General features: G+C 28.1%; 1 protein-coding gene across 4 annotated transcripts in view; it reads left to right on the top strand.

The window, feature by feature from the left end:
- The window catches only part of LOC107453345 (solute carrier family 4 member 11), a 351,566-nt gene that overhangs the window by 313,842 nt on the left and 10,020 nt on the right, over positions 1-27,704 (top strand). For all 4 annotated transcript variants that reach the window (XM_016070143.4, XM_071187398.2, XM_087155390.1 and 1 more), the window contains 6 exons: positions 3,138-3,211; positions 16,216-16,426; positions 19,662-19,768; positions 22,002-22,167; positions 22,816-22,989; positions 26,966-27,161. In XM_016070143.4, coding sequence (XP_015925629.1) covers positions 3,138-3,211; positions 16,216-16,426; positions 19,662-19,768; positions 22,002-22,167; positions 22,816-22,989; positions 26,966-27,161 — 928 coding nt within the window. The remainder of the gene's footprint in view (positions 1-3,137; positions 3,212-16,215; positions 16,427-19,661; positions 19,769-22,001; positions 22,168-22,815; positions 22,990-26,965; positions 27,162-27,704) is intronic.

Below are 27,704 nucleotides of genomic sequence, written 5' to 3'. Positions count from 1 at the left end.
TTTTATTATTGTTTTTACTTAGTATTGAAACTGTATATATCAATGTAAAAGAATACTTACAACTTTCATTTCAGATTTAAAGAACATACATAAATATATATGAAAATTACTTAATGCTATTAGCGACATGTTTCAAAAATGTTACATTTTAATTTATGGAACCACAGTAACATGATTTCTTGCTTACAATTGGGCAATTTTAAATTAATTAATGGGGATAACATTTTCGGGAAAATCGCAGTAATTTTACTTAAGAAGAATACTTCTATAACAACTATTCCAGGCTTTAAAATAATTAATTTATAGTAGTTTAAAAGTTAAAGAGGTTTTATAAATTTAATTTGTTTTTATAAATAGTAGTTTAAGTCTATCACTTGTACCTTCGCTATTAATGTTACAATTTACTAAAGATATTTAATTTTTAGACATGTCTCTTTAATATGCAAGTTTTTAAAACCCCTTTTAAAATTTAAAGGCACTCGTATTTGTCCAAAATGTTTATCTAAAACAAACTTTATTTTAAATAAATGTAGCATTTAAAAAAAGATTTTTAGGTATAAAAGAGTATAAAATATAATCTAAAATCTAATAAATTTGATAAATTTCCTTCTGTTCTTAGTAAAAAAAGAGTTTGCCTTATAAAATATTGTTTTATTAAAACTAATTTAGATTGACTTTGAATGTTGTTTTGTTAAAACTTCTTTAGATTTTACACATGCAAAAATAAATTAAAAATAATTTTTTTTTAAGAAACTTTATTTCGAGCAAAAAGCGTCCTAAAATTCTCTAAACTAAATTTTAATATTCAAATGGAGAGAGTTAAAAATTTTACTTTTCAGGTTTACATTTTTATCTCTTAATTTTTCCTTCAATACCTGCATGTCTGAAAAAGATTATCTCCGTCCAAACGAGAAAATAAAACTAAGAGAAAAAATTTCTTTAATTTACTTGAAGATTTCTAATTCATATTAACTTGTATCTTCTTATTGAAAAAAAAAATATTCTCATTCCTAATAACCTAAATGCATGCCTTTTCTCATTTGTGTTCCCATCAATAGAATAATTTTAAATCGATTTAGATAGAATTGCAGCAGTGCCATCTATCGTCGACATCTGTAGTAAAAGTATTTTAATGCAAGCATTTTTAAAACTTATTCCTTTGTATTTTTTAATTTCAGAAATTAGTTGTATCTCTGGGTATTTAAATTGACTATCAAAATAATAACATTATATTGATATTGACAATAATAAGCATTTTATTGAATTTTTTCGGGGTTTTTTTCAAAAGATCTCAAATTTTGATAAGAAGTGACAATAATTAAATTTGAAAAATAAGTTGAAAAATATTTTCATTTGATACAGTATGTTATTAAATTATTTATGAACATACTAATAAATATTCTTGAAAGTAAATAAATCAAATTTGAATGTACATACTTAGTTGCCAGAAGCAAAAATGCATAATAATGTTAATAAAAACGTTATTTCAAAACATTCTGTGAAATAAATATCTTTGCCTTTTAAAAAGAATTTCAATTTTAAGTTCAAAAAGAGTAACATTGTAAAATGCAGATGGTTTTTTTTAAATTTACTAACAAAGTAAAAGCGCTAGAATACTTAAAATTTTTACTAATATAAAGTATATTAAACTTTTATTGAATTTTTATTTCAAGCTTCTCTAGCAGTAAATCAATGTTAACAAAATGTTTTCCTTTAAATAAAACTATTTGAACCATTAAAAAGACAAACTTATCAAAAGTAAATTTATTTTTTTAGGTTATAAATAACATCTCTAATAAATAAAATTATACTAACATCGTTAGCGGTCTGTTTAAACAACACAGAATATACTGCTGTCGCATTGTCTTTAAGGTGTGGGTCTTTTCTTTGATAATTCCCTGTTAAAATATTACAAATTAAAAATAGTTGAAAATTTCTAAAAACTACGTGTATGAAATTTAAGAAACATTTTTAACTGCATACAATTTTCTCGCTACAATTGTTTACATTTCCTTATAAATATGCTCCTTTACGAGTATAGAAAGGAAATACATTAGTAGAAATTTTAATAAAAATTTAGGACAGACGAAATCATTATCCATTCTTTTGTGTTTTTGCCATACTTGTTTACTGCATGATTTTTATTTCCTTTAACGGTTTAAAATTTAAATGCTTTCAAAATGTTTTTATTCAAAATCAATAGTTTAGTAGCCTTAGTTGATTTGTTGGAATTCAAAATGAAAGTATTTTTTAGAAATACTGAAAAGTATAATTCCCTATTTCACGCTATTACACATGAACACGTTATACACGTTTTTGAAACATTTTAATGAACTATATTTGCATCCCACAGAGGCAATAATTGCGGTGTGTGAGGAATAAAAAATTTTAACATTAAATGAAATTAGTTAAATATCGATATTTATAGATACCGAAAATATAAAAATTATTAAAGACAAACTTCTCTTCTTTCAGAACACTTTATTTAAATAAAACCATGTTGCTACTGTTTCTAACGTCACTTGCTAACCTGCAAACCAGCTTGGTTAAACCAAGCTAATTTAAGACAGACGGTGCATTTCTTATTCTTCAGTGGGCATCACTGAAAAACAATCTATGGTCATATCTATCAACGGCCTATCTATTTATAAGAATATCTACCTAAAGAATCTATGACCAAGAATATGATTTCAGCCCCACACGCGTCACAACCAGTTTATGAGGCGGACCCATTCATATAACTATTTATTCATCCACAGATCGTAATTTTGATTAAAATCTGAGAATTATCAACCTCCAATTCAGTGCCAGAGATATTGAGAAATTGTTGTGAAAACATGGAGGGGAGGATTCTATGACCCGATAGATTTAGCGTTCGCCTGTCACCATTTACTACGCAGTGAATGTTTGGACTGTGGGGATCAAACTCACGATCTCTTGGACACGGGCACAACGCCTTAAGAAACCAGGCTATCCCTCACCGTAGAACTATTATGGTCATTAAAAGACATTTTTTGAAAAGATATTTAAGAACAAAAAGCAAAGATAAAATTTTACAAAAACTTTCCAAAACCTTACTGAGTACCTTAAAATTCATGATGTTTATGATTAAAGTTATTTGTTTCATTTTATTACAGATCGACAGAAGAAATTTTCTCTTTATTCATCAGTATAGCATTCGTAGTGGATGCAGGAAGAGACATGTATAAAAGTAAGACTCTAAATTGTATTTTATTATATTTAATACTTTGTCTCATTTATTAAATATTAGGGGTGCAGCAAGAAAAAATTTTATCGAAGAAAGCATAATACAAATTTATTCCTTTCAATGAATATTTTTGATGTAAATAAACGGAGAAAGAAATACATTTTCTAATTACCTATTTTTGCTGATGTGGAACTCAAAATTTCAAAGATAATTTATTTTCACATTATTAAAAAAAATTCATTCATTCAAAAATTCTTCAATTTTGTTGTATCAAAATAAACTCATATTTATTCTATTAGAAATAATTTACTAAACTTTCTGAGATTTTGTAGCTCCACAAGGAGCTTATGACCCTTAGGTAGAGCTTCTGCAAAATAATACCTTTATAATGGCTTTCTATAAGTAATTGCATTTTTGTTTCTTTAAGGGATTCAGTATTTTCTTTCTCCATTTTTGAAAGATAATTGTTTTAAGAAAATTGATTAGAATTCCTTCAAGTGAATTATCGTTAGAAAAAATTTATAAGTTTTAAAAAGTCGAAATATTTTAAATAATTAATAAACAATTTAACAAAATAAATACTATCTCTTTCATGTAAGTGATAATTTAAAATTATTTGTTAAAAAAAAACTTGCCATGCTTAATATTCTTATAATTTTCAAATTCTACTTGAAGAGACATATCATTTTTTCTTATCAATACCAACACATTTTAAATGTATTCCTAAGATATGTTTTTAATTTTATTTTTTAACAGCCCACCTATTTTTTGAGTTCACGATATTTTTATATCAATATAACCGGCGTTGAGCAGCCGACCCAATTTCTGAGTTAACGACTATCAATGTTAAACTTTTCAGCCTCGCAATTTTGAAAATTTAAACACAATCCAGAAGACAATGGAACTCTTGGATCAAGCAGTGGGACAAATTAGCTTTCGTAGAGGACTTTTTGAGGGAACTAACCCCCATTTGCGTTACACTGAAAGGAAAACCTCAAAAACCTCCCACGGTTAGCCTGATGACAAGAGGATTCTGATCCATGATCTGTCTACCACGGAAGATATTTAACACAAGCACTGTGGTCGGTTGTATAGACACAGATCAATGTTTACCACATAGCTATGCTATTTTGAATCCAACCCAGAAGACAAAAGAACCACTGAATCAAATAATGGACAATCTAGCCTCTGTGAAGGACTATTTGCTGGAACTAATCATTATTAGTGTTACATGATTAGGAAAACCTCAATACCATCCTATAGTTAGCTGGACAGCAAAGAGATTTCAACTCTTGATTCCATCAGCAACTGCGGGCATTTTACGTCAGCATTCTGGTCGGTTCGCGCTAGGAGCAAAATTTGCATGAGCCAGTCATATCTGGGATTCAAGGTTGAGTCATCTCATTGGGAGGCAAGAACTCCTTCTATTAGCCACTTCTATATTCTTATGACATAGTTGAAAAAACTGTATTCTAAAATAATTTATTAGATTATCAAATACCTTTTTTAAATTTGGCGTCAAACATCAAGATAGTGGCCGATTCATAAAAATGTTAAAAGGTGGCAAATTAATATGATTGTGCATAGCCTGAATTTAATTTATTTAATTTTTAATGGTGTCCCTTGTCTCAAAATTTCACAATTGATTAAAATATAATATTATTTACTTAAAAGTTTAGAAATAGATAGAATAATATTTAAAAAAACACTTCGAATTCTCTGAAATATACATTTTTATCTTTTCTAATAACTTATTAAAAATGAAACATTTTGACACGCTATTTTATTTTTAGGAATACATTAAAAATGAGATTGCTATTTTATCACAATATGTCTTCCGAACTGATCCGTTACTAATTAAATATTAACTAACGCGTAGCTAACTCTTTGTTAAATAAAAAAAGTTATTATACATTAATACTTTTAAAGTTAATACTTTTTTCTGTGTATCATTTGTATAGTGTTTTTATTTTTTAAAAACAATCCATGTATCATATAGTGCATGGTATATTGTGCATGTTATTGAACTTAACAATTATTAACTGATACTATTAACTTAAACTATTTGAAAAACTGTGTGCCTCTGATCCTCCAAAAATATTGCAATCTGTCATAAAATGATCCATACTTAATGTATGTGACTTACATGAAAATAATGTATATCCAACTATAAGACATGTGAAATAAAGATACTGACTAACAAAACTTTGGAGACGCTAAAAAAGTTCAATGAGTATTGTTTTTCTTATTTTCCTCTATTTTTCTTAAAACAGCAAAATAAGTTCAAAGTTACTATTACAAATTACATTAAAGTTTTGAAAATTAAGCATTAATTTATTCATTTCATTAAGCATAAAATTATATCTTTATTTTCGTTCCTTAATAGTACAGTGATTTTCGCTTGGTTGTTTTCTTCTAGAAATAACTTCTTAGCAAGAAAACTAACGTTTTATCAAGAAGCTCACTTCTTATTTGACTATATAATAGAATAAATAAGCAGAAAAAAGTGGGGAGAATACAAAATTCATGGTTGTTTAATTATAAAGTATATGGTTATTTAATATTAATCTTTGCGAATGAAAGGTACAGGGGAGAACAAAGCAATAAAAACACTTCCATACTAATACATTGTTTCATATTTATCTGGAAATACTTGAAGAATCACTATATGACTTCGGAAGTGCTTAGATCATGCGATTGCTCATACTTATCAGTGAAATTCAAAGCTTTTAGAGGTTTGAGAGATATACAATAAATTACAAACGGAAAATAGTGTTGTTGAACACCCTATGCCAAAAAATATAGCAATAAATTTGTAAATTATAGCAATTATTTTGGCTATCGAATGCAATAATTGCACGAAATTTCGTAAGCCTAGCTTAAATATTAATGAAAGTAGGAACACTTTTAATTTTTGTAAAGAAACGAAAAACTAATATTTTTGTTTTGCATTCTAAAACTAACATTTTTATTTTTGCTTTGCGTTTGTTTTGTTCACTTTAAAACTGGTTAGATAATCACAAAATTCATAATATTAAATTATGTGACTCAGAGGCTATAGAGTTTTTAAAACTAAAAAACAGATGGACTCTAATGGCGATTTAATTTGATATTCTGCAGAATATTATATAATTAAAAAGCTATTAAAATAAAGACAGATCATGAACAAATATTATTATGAATACTTCAAAAATATCCGGCTATAACTGCTGTAAATTTCGATTAAAAAAACACAAAAAGAAGACCGAAAGTTAACAGGATAAATTATGTAGTAATGACTTTGGCTATTTCTTGACATAGTGTACTTTTCTTCTTTCTTTATTTAGAAGATATTATCACTAAGCAAATTTCGATTTGATTGTAAGAAACTCAATAAGAAACCTCGTATGCACAACCAAAGAGACAATAACGCTATGAACAACAAGTAATCACTAAATATTTGATCAAAAGCGGTATTTGCATGAGAAATGTAGAGATTGCCCGTTTTGCAACTCAGCATCATCAGGATTTGGCCTGTTTTGAAGCAAAGCAGTTCAAGTGCATGTAAAATATTCTCTGGGAGGGAAACTATGGCCAAAGCTATAAGAATATGGAAAAGCTTACAGTGCTTCTGGTTCTATGAAAACACCAAAAAGCTCGGTAATTTTCACGGAAGCGCTTTGGTACTGGCTTTGGTAAAATTACTTATAAAATATGGTTTTATAGTTTGTGATAAAATTAGGTAAAAGCTGTAAAATTTCGAAAATCTGATACTTTTATCATGATACCTTAGAGCATGGCATAAAAAGCATTGTTACGGCTAAATTTAATTCTCAATTTTGTTTTGTTTTTTACTAAATGTGTGGTAATAAGAACTATGATTTTAAACAACAGAATTTCCAGTAAACTGTTCTCATATGGACAGAATATGTTAGCTTGTTTTTTTTAACCAGAAATGTCCTTAACATAAAGTACGGTAAATTTACCACAATTTCTTTCTCCGTACGGAATTGTTTGAATTTGCCATTTGTTGGAAAAGTTTATTTAGCACATAAAAAAACTCAAAAAAATCTATTTCCAAAATTTACAGAGATGACCACTTTTGTAACTGAACGACGCATATATCTAAAGGATTTCTTCTATGTTCAAATATCTCAAACTGTTTTATTATGTTCTAGATCCCTCAAATATTACACATACTTCAATTTTTATCTGATTCTATGCTCTTCATTTTAAAATGCTTGAAATTAAAAATCAAAAACCTTTTTTATAACTGCTTCATTTTAGTTTCTTAGAAAGAAAAAAAAATTTTTCTAAATATCTACCAAGTGATAGTTTCTTTATTTTTATCCGGACTCCATTACTTCTAAGCCCACTAGTAATCATTCCTGATTTTTAATTTAATGGGTTTCTTCTTTTTCACAACAAATTTAGTTTAAAATATCTTTCACCTTTACCTCGGAAATGGAATATTATTTGATATTAACTTATCAGTTCCAGCTTTTTTGTCCACCTCATTCAAATCAATCCAATACTCGTTTTATTAAACATATGTATAATATTTTATGCAGTTTAAAATACATTTAATTCAAAGCAGTTATCAAAATTAAGACTAATGGATTTTTTTACAACTCGGCAAGTTATCTTTACTCACAAAATTATTAATAAATCATCAGTTTTTTATTCAATAATTTGAATAGAATGACTTCGATTTTATTCAATAGTTTTGAATTTGAAAAATTTTTCTTGATCGAAGAAAATAAAAAAAATATATAATTTTTACTAGAAATAAGGAATAAATGTAATAGATATATAAATTTTTTTTGGATATAATCGTGTGAGCTGATCAGGAGATTATATATTTTTCTTATTTTACTTTATTTTCCAATTTTTTATTTTTTAAATTTTAGAATTTTTTAATTTGTGAATATTTTTTAAAAACATTTTCCAACAATTATCTTCTTCTCCTTTAAAAATTCTTCATATCTTTTTCCTTGCTTTCTCTATATTTTAACTTATTTTACAAGCTCTATGTACTTGTAGCTTATGTACAGTAAATAAAATTTATTATTATTTTTCTTATTTTTTCTTCGTTAATCTCTCTCACTCTCTCATCCTTTTCCTTTATCCTCTTTGTCTTTATGTTATTATTATTATTATAATTATTATCATTATTATTATTATATATATATATATATATATATATATATATATATATATATATATATATATATATATATATATATATATATATATATATATATATATATATATATATATATATATATATAGATATAGATATATATATATATTAGCTTAGAGACATGAATTTATTTTTATTTAATAAATGTTTGTTACAGAAAATTAACTCTTTACGTGAGGTTTAATTATCTTAACAAAAACAAACTTTCAAAACTATTTACATTCATAAAAGTTTTACGAGTCTGTAAAAGTTCACCTCGCTCTAATTTAATCAATAAGCCCAGCAGAGTTTGATATTCCTCAAAAATACAACAAATGTTTCATTTTATACACAAAAGGTTAACTTTAAAATATTATGTTCAGGATATTTCCTAATATATAAAATGTAGGCACGTTTTTGTTTTCGAGTTTGATTTGTATTAATTAAAAAAATCACTTAAATGTTCGAAGTTAATGCCAGAGCTTATTTCTTTATTTTAAATTTCTTCCATTCATGGTCAAAAGCAAAAGCGTGGTCAGAGCAGCAAATTTTAAAAAGATTCGCAAACTGAAAATCGGAATCTTTATTCCTTATACTCTTCGGAATCTATACCTTATATTCATTCAAACTGATCAACAAAAGTGTCCCTTTTTTCACTAAACTCTTCGATTATTTGTTATTTTTTTCAATATTTGACTTAATTATAAATTTTTATAAAATAAATTTTGATAATAAAAAAGTTTTCATTTATAAATTTTTTCATTCTCCCAATCTGAGCAATAATGTCTAAAATTCGTTTGAAATTGGTTGAATAATTTCTTAAGAATTACAATTTTTCCTTTTCAGCTAGAAAAATTCGATCCACATAGTTTATTTGATTACTTTTGATTATTTTTTACGGTTACATATTTTAAGAAGATATGTAACTTCGTCTGTCTCAAATTCTCAAAATGCTTATTAATTAAATAAATAAAATATTCAAGAGATAATTTGATAAATAAAATAATTTATTCACTTACAGTAAAAATTTACGCATAAAAAATTAACCAATGACAAGATAAGCGATGGACTGCTACAAAATTGAGTCATTGCTAAGTGGATGATAAGAAAATGGATTAGGGGGAATTGCAAGAAGTGGCTGCTACCAACTAAGGAAAAAAATTTAAAAAAAGTAGATTTCCAAAAGGACAGAAATTGAAGGATACTAAAAAAACAGTTAATAGTTAGATATCATTGAAAAAATATGTAATGATTCCCAAAATTCTAAGTCAATCGTTGAATTGAATTATCGGATGATTTTAGCAGAAAAGAAACAAATCAGTGATTATATCTACAGTACTGTTGCAGTATTCAGATTTGATAAATATTTTGCAAGTATTATGTGTTTAGACAGTTAAATATGCATTTGCCATCCAAAAATTAATGCTTCTGGAAATAAACAGCTTTTGCATGATCATGACATGTCTGATTAAAGCAAAAAAGAGAGAACAGCAAAAACACAAAAGGTTGTGGAACTTAAATAATTTATTTAATAATATCTTTTGTTCATTTCTGAAACAGTTCATCTGAAATTCTATTTTTCAAATTTATAGTTCTTATTAACCCCATATTTAGTAAAAATACAACACGAAAATTGAATTTAACAACAGAAATGGTTTTCCTGACCGGCTGTAAAGAATCTCGATAAAAGTATCAGATTATTCTTCAGAATATACAATTAAATGTGCCATTTTTGTTTTTTTAATTTTGAGATAGCAAATTTAAACTTTTGTCTAACAAGACAACAAATGTAGCAAAAGATATTTTGATTTCAAACAATGTTTTTTAATAAATTTTGAGGTGTTGAATTGGAATTTATTCTTTATTTTGGGGCTATTTCAATGGATTCTGAGTAATTCTTAACCCCTCTCTCATGAAAAAAGAACATTTCATACTGCATATGACCGACAGAAAAATATTATTCTCCTCTTGATACAACACCAGGGGCTTAGCGAGAAATCTTCTGTTTTTGCTCTATTTTTCTATTTCGTAATTCTTTACACCACTCCTATAAAAAAAAAGTATTTTATACTGCACATGACCGACAGAAAAATATTACTCTCATTTCGATGAGCCGGGGGCTTGACAGGAAATCTTCGGTATTTGCTGCATTTTTAACATTATTTGTTTTAATTCTGAACTTTTTTTAAATCTTTAAATTTATTTATTTTATTTTTCATTTTATGCATTTCTTTTTTCCTATAAGCAAAGAATATATGTATTAATGCTTATGAAAAACATCAATCTATTGCTATCAATAGCACGTGATAGTTATAAATTTTTTGCTGTAACATATTTGAAATTAATATTCAAGTTTCCCCAACAGTTTGAAAATGATTCGGGGGATTTATTTTTATTTTAATCAGATATTTCAAAAGCATACTTAATCTATTTAATCATTACATCTATGAATGTTTCTGAGGAAAACTGTTCAAACAAAAACTAACTCTAGCAATTATTTTTTTTTCTTCGTATCTGCTTCGTAAATTGAATAAAGTAGTTTGATTACTTTATAGATTTGACAAATAATAAATCATATTTTCAAAAAAAAGTACATATTTTGAGCTTGTGGTCACAAATTTTTTTTTAAAAAAAAATGCTTTATGCGGCAAAATTACCAACACTGGTATGCTCTAATGGCATAACGGAAAAAAGCGTGAAACTCTCGATAAAGACGTTAGTGTTCTGAACCGGTGAACGAATTAATGGGTAGTAAATTAACCAAAATTAATATCTTTTAAATTTATCATCAAAAAATGATAATAAAAAAACATATTTTATTAGAAATTTTGTCATAAGTCAATACCGAAGCGCTACGTTAAAAATTACCGAACTTTTTGGTGTCTCCATAGTGCTAAAAACACGATATATTGACCATATTCTGGCATGAATTTATCCATACCTTATTTCTCAGTGTGGTGTTTCCAATATAAGAAAAGCAAGATTGATGAGATATTTGATTGATATCTTATGCATTCTTGTCAACAATAGGATCCTTAAGATCAGATAATTTACTAACAATTAAAATCAACGTTTCAAAATAATCTTCATTTTTAAAAGTAATAAATCCAAAATTATGAAAAATTAAAGTATGTTCAATCTTATTTTTGCAAGCAAAAGGAATATTCTCCCTAAAAGGCAAAAGAAATATCTAGCTTGACATTTGTAATAAGCATTTCTAATAACTGCTCGAGTACAATCAAGTTAAATCAAGATAATGGTTTATTTTAAAACATATTTATACAAAATATCCTTAATTGATAACAGCTTGAATACAGATTTTTTTTCAAAATAAATTTAACTCAATTTGGTGTTTGTTGCCTCTTTCAAAGTTGATAAACTCGACAAAATTGTAATATCACTTAATAATATGCCTTTTTTTTCTTTTAATAATAATAATGTTAAAATTTAAAACTGATAATGAAAGATACAGATAATAACATTCTAACAATTAATAGCGAAGAGTTCAAAATAAGAAAAATAGTTCGAAGGCTTCCTTGGAAGTTAAAAGATAAAAAAAAAAAAAAAAAAAAGAAAGAAAACTCATGTTAGTATCATTCTCAAGCAGAATAACATTTTTAGGATTTCCCGGAAGTAACATTGTTGCGAAATACAGTGGCATTTATATATATATTTTCAAAATGTACGAGTTCCATTAAAGTTACCAACACATTGCACAATATGAGCAAAAAAATTGGGAAAATTGTTTTTAACTGTATTTGAATATGTTTTCTTAGATTTTGTTTATAAAAGAATGTGTGGAAAAGGAATTTAAATCATATAAGAATGCAAAAGATGAAGGAAAAAAAATATTTTTAAATGAGTTAAAATTTATAAAACAGGAAAAATATTCTAATAAATAACATAACAAGTATTTAAATTGAAATTAACTTTGTAATTTTATAGTTTTATTTTGAACAAATTATAATCTGGAATTGTAAAAGTATCTTAATAATAACAGCTTGTGAAGTATTTATTCACGTACCTATAAGGTTTTAAAACCATAATTTTTTATTCAATCCAGAATTTCCTCCAGAGATATTTTAAAATACTGTTTTAAAATCAATATGTGAAATGGGTGTTTGTTTTACACTTTATAATCATTCTAGAATACTTTATGAATCATTTTTAAAGTACTAAATTATTAATAAATAAATGCTTTATGAGCCGTGATGACTTACTGGTTAAATGCACTGAGGTGTCATTGCGAAGGACTGGGTTTCAATTCTCAGTGGCGGCTTGAAACCCACCCAGCTTCAGATCGATGGGTACCAGGTCTAGGAACTATGGCAACTTACGCGTAAGGATGACCACATAACCACAATCATGCAGTTGGTCTTGAAATTATGGAGCCTTAACCACCGTAACACAGCACTGCGGGCTATTGCGGGACTACTTTACTTTAGTTTTACATATTTAATGCTCATTTTACTCAACTTGATGGGTGAGACGAAAGTAAATGGCATAAAATGTGTAATATAAAGGTTTAATGTAGAGTTTCATTTACTTGTTTTCGCATGTAACTTGAACTATTTTTACTAAGACATTATGACTTAGTAAAATATAATCAGAAATTTTCTAAACAAATTGTCAAATTTATCATTCTTCTAGCTCTATAAGGTTCACGGCTCTGAAGAAACCTAAACCTTTTTTCTCTGCTATACATAAATGTTTCAATGAATAAGGGAAAAGTTAGATTTTTTTGTCGTAGAAAAGTCACCAGCTTAAAGCTCAGGAAAAAGAGGAGCTAACGTTCAGAGATTAATCTCAATAATAAGAAATCTCAATCTTAAGAAATCTCAATATATAACAATGATTTTCAATCATTTATTAATTTTTGAAGGAAAAAAAAGGCAACAAATCATACCCAAATGAGTAGAATTCTATCTCATAAAAAATTTAAAAAAAGTAATTCTGACATAAGATATGAGTACTATGGAACATTTTTGTATTTCTGTAATTATAAAATAAGCTTACAATAGAAAGTAAATGTATAACAACAGTTACAAATCAAAATAGAATTTAAAAAAAGAAGAGGAGCGGTTAATAAAGGATCACAACAAGGTAACTATTTAAAATAGCAAAATTTATATGGCTTAAAAATATCGAAGCCTATATTTCCTCTTCAATGATCTAAAAATTTTAAATAACTAAATAAATAGGACAGAATTTAATATTTCTTATTTATCACCAAACAAATTACCAATACCCATAGAGCATCGTATTTTGAGTAATTAAATCCTAGATTCGATGCAAAATAAAAATTATAATAGACAGTCAGTACAACAGATTTCTGATTCAAATAGGCTAACACGCTCCTATGTACCAATATCTTTCCAAATTTTGTTCGCCATTTACAGTTTGTAGAAATTCATGTTCAAACAGATTAACTAACAACATTAAAATGTAGCATTTTGAACTTATCTTCAAAAAGGTTGGAAAATTGCTGTGTGCTAATTTTAAATTTGGAAAATTGCTACTGAAAATTATTGCAAACCCTTCCAAATGAAAATATTGTATATAATCTCATGGCAGGCCTGCACACTAACGCAAATTGTTAGTGTAGACTCATTACTTCTAGCTAAGATATCAAGAATATTTTTAAAGTGCCTGTAGAAACTATTCTAAATTGTCCCTCCCTTCTGCAAAAGATATTATAAAGTTAATTTTATTATTTCTCTAAAAGGCTCAACGCGGGACAACTGGAACTAAATGAGGTTTTATATTTGTGTTTAAATTAATCGTATGTGGTGAAATAACTTTGAATCAAATTTATTAAAACCTTTTTAACAACTTCAAGACCGGCAAAATAAGAAAAATGTGCTTTCCCAAACCCGCATGCTCTGAGAGTATACGCACAAAAGAAAGCATATTACTTTTACGAGATGTACCGTATTAAGATCACGCCTGTGTGGTCTGCTAGAATTAGAAAGACTCGTTTTATATATGATACCATGAACGCACAAAAGAAAGCATATTACTTATACGAGATGTACCGTATTGAGATCACCCCTGTGTGGTCTGCTAGAATTGGAAAGACTCGTTTTATATATGATACCATGAACGCACTAAAGAAAGCATATTACTTATACGAGATGTACCTTATTGAGATCATGCCTGTGTGGTCTGCTAGAATTAGAAAGACTCGTTTTATATATGATACCATGAAAAGTTAATCGCGCTATGCTACATGTGTGATCACGGTTCTGAAAGAGTAAAATTATTATACGTTAAAAAAAATAACTTTTGCTACTGTCATGCAAAAATATGCATAACATATTTTCGAACATTTAAAAACTATAATGTTATCCTATTTAATCCCTTTTTCAATAAAAGAAATTCATTAATATAATCAGTAATCTTTTTATGCCACAACCTTGAATTGAGTGCGGAATAAAATCTATTTTTAGAGATTCATTCTACGTCTGCCTAACACATTTACATCCAATTCCGTAACCGTAACATGGTTTTGATTTCATTAAAATTCGTTATTTTTTTTCTCACACATTCGTTTCCACCAACACATTTGAATGCGTAAGGCTAAGAAAAGTTGACTTGGCAATAAGCTAAAGCAATTACTGACCAATACATGAATTCCTTAACTTTCCTCTGCGAAAACTATTCTAAGGTATGCATGGCATACTTGCATTTTTGATTTCTTGATAGATGAAAGTGCCCTGTGTGGATTGACCCTGCAGCATCCATCAGACTATTTTCAAAATTTACAATTTTATTGATGCATGTGTACATTAATTAATTACCAATTGATCTCGAAATTAAAAACGTAAATGAAAATTGTTTGGTCATGTTCTACGCAAACCTGAAAAATTTGAAGTAAAACAAGTTTTTGATTGGAACTCTTGGGGCAATAGAAAAAAAGGAAGACCTAAAAAATGCTTGGCACTGGACGATTGCAAACGAGTTGAAAATAGTAGGAAAAACGTGGTGAAAATCAAAACTGGCCACATATAAAGTAGGCGGAAAGCTATGATAGAAGCCCTATGTTCCAATTCGGAATGAAAAAGAGTATATACACCGAAGAGCCATTACATTATGACCGCCCTGTTAATAACATGTAGGACCACCTTTAGCCCTCACGTGGCATTGATTCCACAAGGTGCTGATAGGTAGTCTGAGGTATCTGGTACCAAGCGCTCACCAACTGGTCATGCAATTCCCTCACATTGCGCGAGGGGGTAGCGTGACAACGCAAATTTGGTTTTCCAAGTAGGACCACAAATGCTCTATTGGATTAAGGTCAGGTGAATTTGGAGGCCAAGACATGACTTGAAAGTCACTGGAATGTTCCTCGAACCAATCCATGGCGATTCGACCCTTATGACATGGTGCATTATCCTGTTGGTAAACACCATCCCCCGCAGGAAAAACTGTTGCCATGAATAGGTGAACCTGGTCTGCAACTATGTTCAAGTTGCTTAGAGACGTCAGGGATTGTTCTACGAGGATTATGGGTCCTAATGTGCCCCATGAAAACATTGTTCCTGGGCGAGAAACCATGAAAACCAGGGCGAGCCCATTGTTATTGTTGGAGGGTGGTCATAATGTAGTGGCTCTTCGGTGTATATGCACATTTAAACAGAAAAGTATTTTTTATTTTGAGAGATTTCCACGTTTGCAACAATAAAAGATTTGCCCATAACGTGGAAAAAGTTGGAATCTCTAGTATATTTACATCCTAATTATTTTAAAGCTAATGCAATACTTTTTTGTGTGTCTTTAAATTTCATTTTTAGGAGCACAATTTACTTTTATTTATAATTAATTCAGTTGATAATTTCTGTTACAGATTTTAATTCCAACTATTTCTCCCCCGCCTGTACTGAAGAGGGCAATCCAACGGTGGAATTTCCTCTCTGGATAACTAATTCCAGTATCAACGAAACTCAAGGGGAAGTGTCCATTACTCAACCGTGTAAAAGGGAAAACAGTTTACTCTTTTTGCTCCTCATGTGTGGTACCGTCTGGCTCGCCGTCTCCCTCTACAATTTCAATAAAACGTAAGTTTCATTCTCATTTTATGTTAACATTTTACAGAAATGGTACAAATGAAAAATACAATAATTCAACAGACAAGAATATGCTAGTTCCTGTCAAGGAATTTATGCTCATTTAATCAAGAAAAAGGACAAAATATAATTAGAAAAATGACATAATTTCATTGAAGGAGTAAACTAGACATATAGTACATCAATTCGCATTATGCTCCTTCAACCGAGATGTTATGTATTTTTTATCTCTTTTTGGAGAATGTCTGGCCTTTTCCTTTTATAATCTGTTATTAGTATTATTCGTATGCAATTTTTGAAATCCGAAAGGAACGCAAAATGCTACTCTAAAATGCAAATTAAAATTTGCATGAATAATAAGAGATACTCCAAAGATATTTTTTCATATTAAACTAGAGATAACTTACTACAGTATTAACTTACTAACTAAGCCAATAGTGCATTACTATAGTACATGCTCTAATGTAAAAATCCATCATATTCAAATTAATAAAACCTGATGTGTAAAAGTACACGTGTAAATTTTTTAACTTGTTTTCTAACGATCATGCTAATTTCCCCATGAAGATACTTAAGATTTTCCCCACAAATTGCCATAAGCTTTTACACTATGATAATACGATACTTTAATCCAGTTTTCTCTGTTGTGGTAAGAACAAGTGTGGAGGTAAAATTAAAATAAAAAACAATTTGAGATACTCATCGCAATCAAAAATTAATTTCCTTGGATATTGCAATAATATTTTTTCTTAAAACATTCAAGCAGTTTATAGAGCCTGGCCATGAAAATGACCATTCCTTAATAGTAATTATGTAGACTATTAACACATTTAAAAAGCTTACTGCCATTAAGAAGTATGTCAAATAAAATGTAACAATCTTACGTAGTTTTCAAGATAAAATTCGTCTGTGAAATTGATGGCATCACCAGATCATTGCAAATAATGGTAAAACAAAAGTTTGAACTTAAACTTGGCAAGTGTTTGAAAATACAATGTTATGATGAATGAAAAACATGTAGATGTAACAAAAGGTGTCCTTAATACCTTTTTCAATTCTCAGGAAAATCTATTTCGATCATTGCAGGATGGGAAACGAGTTATGTTCTCATGGAAAGATAATTCTAGATATTGTGGAATAAAGAGATCATAATAAACCAGAACGTCTATATATAGAGTATTTTTGAGATTTTGGAAATTTCCAAGATCCAATTTATGTCTAAAAAACTGTAAATTTTATAATAGAATCTACCTCAACAAAAAAAAGCAAAAATGGCAAAAAATTGTTCCTTTTACAAATTTTAAGAACGTGAACAAAATGATCTTCTTAAGAGCCGTTATGCAACAACCCTAAGTCTGTTTTTGAAACGTTTGGTTTGTCTTTACAATGATTGGTCGAAGGTCAAAATTTCGTGAAAAAGGTTCAGCAAATTTTCCAACAATTCTGTAATATTTAAGGTCATAAAATCGATGTCACATTTGTTTAATCAAAAAGGGTATACATTGATCGTATATTTATAGGACCAAGGTGACATTAACAAAATTTTTAGCACATAAGATTTCTCTATTACAGGTTTTAAAGAAAATAAATTATGTTCAAGTTTTAAAATTTTCAAAGTCAATTGTGTTCAAAAATGTTTACATCCTTAGATTCAAAAACTTACCTTCCCGTTTTTCGGAATATAAGATGATTCACAGTAAAAAAAGTAAAATAGTACAATCATAATATTGTAAATACCTTTTAAAGTTAAGTTAACCTTTTAAAGTTTTTTGCAAGTTAATTGATATAGGCTTATGTAGATGAGCCATTTCTTTATAATATACTTTTAATATTTAATAATCGTAACAAATTCTTTGTGATTTACAAGAATTACGATAAATTAAGTTTTAATTTGTAATAAATTGTCATTATATTTTACTTGAAACATCAATTATCTGTTCCAAAAAATTATCTCAGTATAAAATAAACTCTAAATAACTGGAAATAAACTCTAAAGATGCCATATTATATTCTAAAATTGCAAAGGGAGAAAGTGTCAGTTCCTTCAAACCATCAATTATATTTAGTGACACGAGATTATATTCATTTAATAGAGGTTAGCTCTTTTTCAATGTAACTAGTTCATCAAATTTAATCAAGTGATAAATTAGCCTATCATTTTGTTTAAAACAAAAATGTTCAGTGGAAAAGTATATTAATGTTCTCTTCATTTAAAATGCACTGGATGTATGCGAGAAAAAAATATATTGAGTTAAATTAATAATTAAATAATAAATCCGAGAGGTGATTTTTTTTTTACCTGTAATTTTATTTTAAAGGCTGGAATTAGTTTTCTCAACTTCCTTATAATAATTTCATCACCCCAGTTTTATGCACTGTATATTATAATTTAGTAATGATCATCAAATTAAGTTTATAAGAGTTATTCTATTCTAACAGCAAACATAGTTAAGCATTATTTTAACCATAAAATGGTTAATATTTTCAAAACCAATAGTTATATTCAAATTAGGTCTATTTTTATTCATTTTGAATAAATTAGTCTTAAGCAATAAATTCCATTTCGTTAAAAAAATTTATTGCGTAAATACAGTAAATTACAGTATATATTTTTTCTCATTAACATTCTACGGAAACCCAAATAAACAAAATTTTACTATTCTCTTTAAAAAATTCCACAGGAAAATCTAAAGGTGTTTGGTTTTTTTTAATGGTCTATATATTTTTAATTATCTACAGATTTTCTTTTGTAGCAGTAAAATTTTATTTTAAAACATTATAAAAGTAGACCTAATACTTTCAGATTTCGTTTTTTAGAATTTATTTTCTGCAGGCTTCAAAAATTAATAAATATTACCTAATTATTAAATTAATAAATAAATAAGAATAAATATTGCTGACAAAAATAGAATACTCTCACGACAGTCTGTTATAGAGACCATAATGGAAATATGGTCTAGATTTCTCCAACGATTTAGGAAAAAAAGACTTCAGAATGAGCAAGAAATGTCTAGGAAAAAATCGCCAGGGATTTTGTTTAAAAAGGAAAAGTAAAATATTCAAAATAACCTAGGAAAAGTATTAAAAAATTTCGTTTTCCAAAGAAAATCTTAAGATAATTTTTTACTAGGGAATCTTGATTTTATCATTGAATATCGAAATTGGAAGAAACTAATAAAAAATTCTGACTATAGTTTTGAATTTATTTCTTTTATTTTAATTTCAGACCGTACCTGCAGGCCAGCAAACGTGAAATACTGGCCGACTACGCCTTGCCTGTAGCAGTTATCTCGATGAGCTTTCTAGGATCATTTGTATTTAGAGATGTCGCCAGTAAGTATATATTTTTTTTAAAAAACAAGCACTGCACTACTTTTTTTTTCATTCCTTTTTCCGATTATATTTCATACACTGTTATAATAACAGACACTGCTGAATTCATGAACAAACACTGTTGTTGTTACGCTGTATAAGGCACTGATTTAGTTCAAATAAATTTTAATTGACAAAAAAACTGAGTATCCGATAAGTTCTCGTAGAGTTTCAAATCGAAAGTATTTTGAGTCATGAAATTATTTTGATTTTATTTTAGCAAAAGCATTCATTTTAATGTAGTAAAAGATTATATTTACATTATAAATTTAGGTTGGTATATTTCGACTTATAGATTTTTTTATCATGGGATAGATAGAGCGTTCACCTCCCAATAAGGCGTCCCAGGTTAGAATCCCAGCGATGGCTGGTTGGTTCGAATTCTGCTTCCGGCTTACACTGACACCAGTTCTGATTTAAAATACCCTCAGTGATAGATGGATCATGTGAGAGAGTCCCCTTGCCATCGGTCTAATCGTGAGAGTTTTTCGTTGTTTTCTTCTCTATGTAACGCAAATTCATCAAAAAGGCTAGTCTGTCCCAATGCTTGATCCATAAGTGCCCTTGTTTTCTGTGTTGGGTTCAAATTACAAGGCTACGGAGTTTAACATGGATAGCCGTAAACTCAGAATCGGGTCGGCTGTTCAACGACTAGTCATAAAATAAAACTTAAGTTTTTGTAAAGATAATAAAACACGCACTGCATTCATGTGAATTTCTTTCCGAACTCGCTGTATAAGGCTTTAAAATATGTTTAAATTTATGAATTTAACATATCGATATCGATTACCGCATGTTGAATTTATGATTTACCGCATGTCTAATTCATAAATTTAACATCTCATAACATATTTAGCATAACATCAATCATGTCGATTTCAGTATCTAAAGAGTACAACCTGAATAATCCAATTAGATCCAGAATTAAGATCCAGAGAACCCATTAATTGATGATACTTAGTGTTCGTTATTGGACAAACAGAATGCGACAGTGCTGACAGTCATAATATTCATAGTTTCAAGATAGGACGTAAACTCTTTCTTCGAAATCACTTTTTCTATACTTCAACACGAATTTTTACTTCCTAATCAATAATAATGATGGAAGTTTACCGCATTTTAAAAAAGCTCTTCTAACTCCGTGCTAAACCTCGAAAATCTAGACACCAATTTTTAAACGCGTGATTCTTGAATAGATACTGACCGCAAATGATGTTATGAGTTATAGGGTTGTTCTAGAAAAAAAAATCTCGGGAAGAAAAATATCTCCTGCATGCTATTAGAGAATCATGTCACTATATTCCATCCTCATCTTCTTATGGATAACGGTAATTAATGTTATGTTTTTTTAGTATTATACTTCAGGATTTTTATTTTATGCGTATGTTAGAATATAAATATTGTATGAGAACTAATTTGACATCTAATGTATTTATATTTATACTTTACAATAATTTTTACTGAAAAATATTTTTACAAAAAAATCTTTTATAGCTTCTATTTTAATTTTAGTTAAAAAAAAAATTCATCTTAATATGTATCATGCAGACTGTCCAGCGGTGATTTGACTGATTTCAGAATTAAAAATCTGAAAAACCAATGATGATAAAGGAATGAAACAAATGGTATATTTATTGGAAAAGTTGTATAAATTTTATACAGAAATTTTGTAATTGAGTTACAGAGGTCGCCAACAGGTGGCATTTCCAGCCATCTATGACCTGAGCGAACAGTTTTAACCTTAAAACAAGAAAGAAGTTTGTCGTACAGAATTTGGCCGTGTATTTTATTGAGCACAACGTGTGCTTCTGATACACACAAGTAGGTACTAGCATCAGTTCTACGGCATTTGTATTCGTTGCAGAAACTCCGTACAATGCCCAGCGCCACTTATTGGGAACTCTTGTAACTAAATTCTCACATATCTGCATTGAATTTTTACAGCTTTCACAATAAACATGCTGTTTGTTTCATTCCTCTATCATCCTTTCATTTCGTCTTTCATTCGTTTCGGATGTTCAAATTTGAAATCAGTCAGTTTTCTGCTGGACAATTTGTATATGTCTGATGTAATAAACATGAATAAAGTAAGTTAGTCGAATTTAGTCGGTAAATAATTATAACTTTTCGCAAATACTTTGGAAACTGAAAAATATAAGACATAAATACTTATAATCGGTTTATCATTTTACAGCTGACCAGTTCCGATATAATGTCAATTTGCCACTTACCCGAGCTCCGGTTGAAGAGCTTCCATGGCAAGCTGCTATAGCAGCTTTAGGCATGGGTTTTGCTCTTTCCCTTTTATTCTTTATGGACCAGAATATTTCAGCGGCAATGGTAAACAACCCTTGTAACAAGTAAGTTAAATACCTTTTTAAACAATGTAAATTTTTAGATCATGCGCCTTTTTTTTTTTTTTTTTTTTTTTTTTTTTTTTTTTTTTTTTTGCATAAAAAAATTAATAAAATAGGTTTTCAGAGCAAATTTTCCTCTAATTTTCTACTTATATTTTATTCGAAATTTTTTTACCATAAAGCTTTTCAAATTTTCTACGTGATTAGTTTAATATAAGTAAGTTAAATATTTTCCAAAATCCATGTTAGTAAGTTGAATATCTTTTGATATGATGTAAGTTTAAAAATAACACTTTTTCTTGCACAAATATTTTAATTAAATAAGTTTTCGGTATAATTTCCGCTTTTATTTTCTACTAATATTTTATTCAAATTTTTATAATATTAAGTTTTTAAAACTCGTATTCAATCAAGTACGTCAAGTACTCAATCTTTCACTTATCGAGTTAAAATATATTCTTTCGTGTATTTTTCTTGTGCTTCTTTATTTTCTGCAACCGATTTTATAAAAAAAAATTTGTTAAATTAAAATCTAAATTCAGAAAGCCATAAACTCACGTTTTAAAATATGTGATTAAAATTATGTTTTCTTTGTCTTTCATTTTGCTCAAAATTTTATTGATAATAATATGAATTTTGAATTATTTTCAGGCTGAAAAAAGGTCCTGCCTATCATTTAGATTTGTTTGTGGTGGGAATTGTGAATGGTTTCCTGTCCTTATATGGACTGCCATGGATGCATGGAGTCCTGCCACATTCACCCCTCCATGTTCGCAGCTTGGCAGATGTAGAAGAGCGAGTTGAGCAAGGACATGTGTATGAAATGTAAGTCATTATGCTTTTTGTAAAATACTTCGTAAATTCAAAAGCACTTCAAATAGTTATTGACATTAGTTTTAAAAAAATATTAAAATATAAACTAAATTGAAGACATAAAATTTAAATTTTCAAATCCAGCGTCGCGAAGAAACTGAAAATTTCCAAAGAATAATGTAGTGTTTACGAACCTGTCAAAGATCTCCATAACATTAAAAAATTTTATAAATTTAATGAGAAAAAAAATTACGAAAGATAATGTCGAAGAATCTGAAAACTTGGGCATCTATTCATGAGAGATGTCCAAATATGAACACCACGGGATGCACAATCAATGTCAAACTTATGAATTGACACCTTAACAGCCTTAAATATTAAAAAATACATACATAAGAAAGTTTTTTAAGTATCTTAAGTAAAAAAAAAAATCTTTTTCGAACCTTGGAAGGAAGAAAAGATTTTTTCGGTATACGTATTTGTCGGCCCATAAGTAAATGAAGATCAAGGGGGAAACAGTTTATGTTTATTATTCAGTAAAATAGCAATTGGATCACCATCTGTTGCATTTTGAGGATTATTAAGTTTAGGCAAATCGATAACATAAGAAATTGGTTCTCTTCAAGCGTTACGACACTATAAAGCTGGGCCGTGTTGAGCGAAAATGGCTCCTGCCCGACATGAAATTTGTTTTTTCTCAGAATCAGCTTTAATGGACATAAACTGTTCCTTCTCCTTAATCTTCATATGATTAAATAATCTGACATCTTGAGAGATGGAAAGTTAATGTGTTCTTTTACTTGTCATTCTGCTCTTCTGATCACTTGTTGTAATGGTTGAATCCTGAAAACCTAATTAAAACCTTTTCATTTTTCAAGCTATGTACTAAAATTAGAGAGAAATATATATATATATATATATATATATATATATATATATAATTTCAAAAATCCAATCACGGATGAATCTGATACTATATTATGAACCCTCTCACACATAAAGTTTTCATTTGAGTTATGAAAAGTATGAAGATATGCTACAAACCCACTTAGTATCCCAAAGTTGAGGAAAAATAATTTATTTTTGGAAAATTTTGTCCTGTATAGTCAAAAATTGGTATCCTCATGTCCAAGTGGGGTCATGTGCTTTTGTGGTAAATTTTATAAACATAATTTTATTCTAGTAAATATAATTTCAAGTAAAAACTGAATCTTCGTACTTAATTTAAAAAGTATAAGGACACATAAAATAATACCAACATTTCCAGTAATGTAATATACCCATCAAAATAAATAAACAAAATATCCGAATTTCACATTCTTCGTGACTCCTCCATCGAGTTTCATATTCTTTTAACTATCGAGAATAGCCTGCCATTGGTGTGATTTCTAATAACTGATCGGAGTCCTCAAATGAGGAACATGCAAATAACAGGACAAATGCGAATCGGAAAAAAAGAATATATAAAAAGAAAATCTTTATAAATATTCTCATATGATGCTCATATGAGAATATATATGAGAGAAATAATATTTAGTTTTTAATTTTTAAAAAAAATTCTGAATTATTGTAAAAGTTAACTTTTGAGGCTAATGTGATTTCTTGTTTTAAATTTCTGACTTTTCTCTTTAATTAAATATGCCAAAATAAATTTTCTTGCAGTCTTATACGCTTATTTATTGAAATTAATTTACATTCAGTACTCTAATAAATTTATTTTCAATGTCTGCACTTACTTAATGGTATTAGTTTTACGCATGTGAATCATACGTATCACTAACTAATTAGAGTTAATTATTTAATAAGTTACGAAATCAAGCATACACAAAAACGAATTAATTTTCTCTAAATAAACATGTTTTTTTTACATATTTGGATTTCTGGCCATCAAAATAGGGGAGAGGGTAGCTGCAATTTGGAAATTGTGATTCTAATAGTTTTGTCAGGAGAGTGGTTATAAGTTTGGTCCCCTTATTGTTAAATTCCCTTTTTGCGCATTTGTCTTTATAACTAATTTCACAATTTGAAAAGAAAATTTCCCCTACTCATGAAACTCGTTTCCCTAAAGATAATTTTCATTCAAACAATAATTTGTTATAAGTATTTATTGTTTTTTATCATTTAATTTAGTACTAGACGAAAAAAAAATTTAAATTGTGAGTCATAGATTTTATTATACCATATTAATCTACGTATTTTTATAGAGCGAAATCTAAAGTTTCAATTGTTTTCATTAAGTAGAAGTTGAGAAAAATTAAAAATAATTATTTTAAAAAAAAATAGTTTGGTGGAGATGAAAAAAATATTGAAACATAGCGATTAATGCCTTAATTTGGTATACATTCACGGTACTTGACTTACGCAAGCCTAACGTAAATTTCATGCATGATTTTTCGTTGTTTTGATTCGACATCGTTTCTTTTTTAATTATGCAATACGATGTTTCCTTATGCCCAAAAAAATTCCTTACTTTGTTAAACAGCAAATAATAAAATCGAAAATTGTAGAAAGATTTCAAAGATGTGATATTTTTAGAATCATTATTGGATTTGAAATATGTGATAAAAAAGCAATTTTTAATCTATTTTTATAAACAAAGATGTGCAGCGAGAAGGTAAAAATATTTTTTGTAGAAATTACAAATAAAAAATTTTCCTATCTTCGTTATTTTTCGTACTTTGCTCCAATTAACCTTCTCAATAAATTCATTATTTCCAGAAATGAAATCTGTTTGAATGAAACGAATTATTGCTTGAAAGCTAAAACGAGAAACATATTAACTATTGTTATTTATCGAAGCTTATCCCATTAATTTGATGGCAGCGGTATTAAGGATTAGGATATGCGTCGGTTTACAATTATACTATGGATGCGTTAAATCATACATAGCTTGAATAATTTATTTTAAGCAATTAGTTAATAAATTTAATTAAATTAGGGTATCTACGTGCCTAACTTAAATTATAGTTAGGCATAGATAAAATTAGTCAAATAATTTCATTTGTTATCAAGCAAATAAATAATAAATTTGATATGTCTGTAACAAACACAAAGCTTGATGAACCATTTAGGGTAAAATTCCATGAGGAAAGGATAGTTAAAAATTATAATTTTCTACAAGTTCTTTATTAAATTGAAAAAAGTCGTTTTTATCTATAGATATTTAACACTAATATCAGGCATATATACCTATTTACACAAAGTCTTTTGACGAATATATTAAATTAGTTTCATACGCCACGTGTGATACAAAATGATGGAATCGTCCAATAAAGTTTTACAATAAATGCTATAAGATAAAAAAATTTCTTAAAACCTGTCTTATGTTACGCTTTCAACGTATCTAACCAACTGAACAACTGACATGAATATCAAGTAGAAAGAATAGTTTAGATCCATATATATATATATATATATATATATATATATATATATATATATATATATATATATATATATATATATATATATATATATATATATATATACCTAATGTTTGGTTTTACTCTTTTATAAACCAATAAATGTGGTGAAATAAATTGCTTTGCTATCTTTGTTATCTTAAAACTTTATTTGTTTAGATTTAATTAAATCCTGTAAATTCAGTACTCTAATTTGTTCATCTTTAATTTTCATAAATTGTATACTTGTAAAGGTATTAGTTATGCAGATGGCATAATATTTATTCAAACCCCGAGAAATATTAGCCAAAGGAAAAAAAATATACATATTTTTGGTATTAAGAAAAATCTATCTAATGACTCCAAACTCATTCTTCTCTGCTTGCTGAGATTATGGCGACTCCTAGGGAATGGACATGGGTTTAGTGTAATTAGAGAGATTTTTCTAAATGCTAAACGAATCTATTTTATCTATTACCAGACGTGTTTTTCTCAAGACATTTGACTATTTGGACACTCTGATATATATATATATATTTTGTCTATTTCCGATATACCTAACACATTTTTTAATGTCTTGTTTGCAGAATTGTGAAAGTAAGAGAAACTCGTGTTACGGGAATAGTTTCTCACATCCTCATAGGCTTGTCAATTTTTTTGCTTCCCTACCCTATGGCCTACATTCCAACTGCAGTGCTGGATGGACTTTTCTTATACATGGCCATCACTTCGCTCAATGGGAATCAAATGTTTGAAAGAATAACTCTGCTCTTCATGGAACAAGTATAAATTTTATTTGTAATAATGGCAAACAAAACTATAAGATTTTCATTATTAATTAATATGCTGATGACAAAGGTATGGTCAAAAGTATCAGATTATTGTAAACTTTACTGTGTGTCTTGCTCTTTTGGAACACCAAAAAGTGCGGTAGTTTTTACCGAAGCCCTTTAGTAATGACTTTTGGTAAAATTAAAATTAAAATATGGCTTTATAGCCATGCTGTTTTGTTGTAAATGGGGAAAATGCTATTTTGTTGTAAATTTAGTACTTCTATAAAATGTGTGGTTATAAGAATTATAATTTCAAAACCCAAACTCTTCTGTCAACCGTTACCGAATGTAAAAATTGCCATAAGAATGGTTTAAATATTACATAATTTGGTTTTATAATTAGAGTTTTAGTTTTTTTTTACCTGAAACAACATTAGCATATAAGTATGGTAATTTTGCCAAAAAGGTTTTCTCCATGTATTATTCCTTCAAAAGTAGTACAGGTTTTAATTTCAATTTGAAAAATGGCTTAAGTTTAATATATTTGTGCATT

The sequence above is a fragment of the Parasteatoda tepidariorum genome, chromosome 11 (genome assembly GCF_982258835.1).
Source record: "Parasteatoda tepidariorum strain Cologne lab strain chromosome 11, Ptep-v5.0, whole genome shotgun sequence".
NCBI lineage: Eukaryota > Metazoa > Arthropoda > Arachnida > Araneae > Theridiidae > Parasteatoda > Parasteatoda tepidariorum.
Note: the sequence above shows the minus strand (reverse complement) of the source record. Positions and strands in the feature narration are given on the sequence as shown.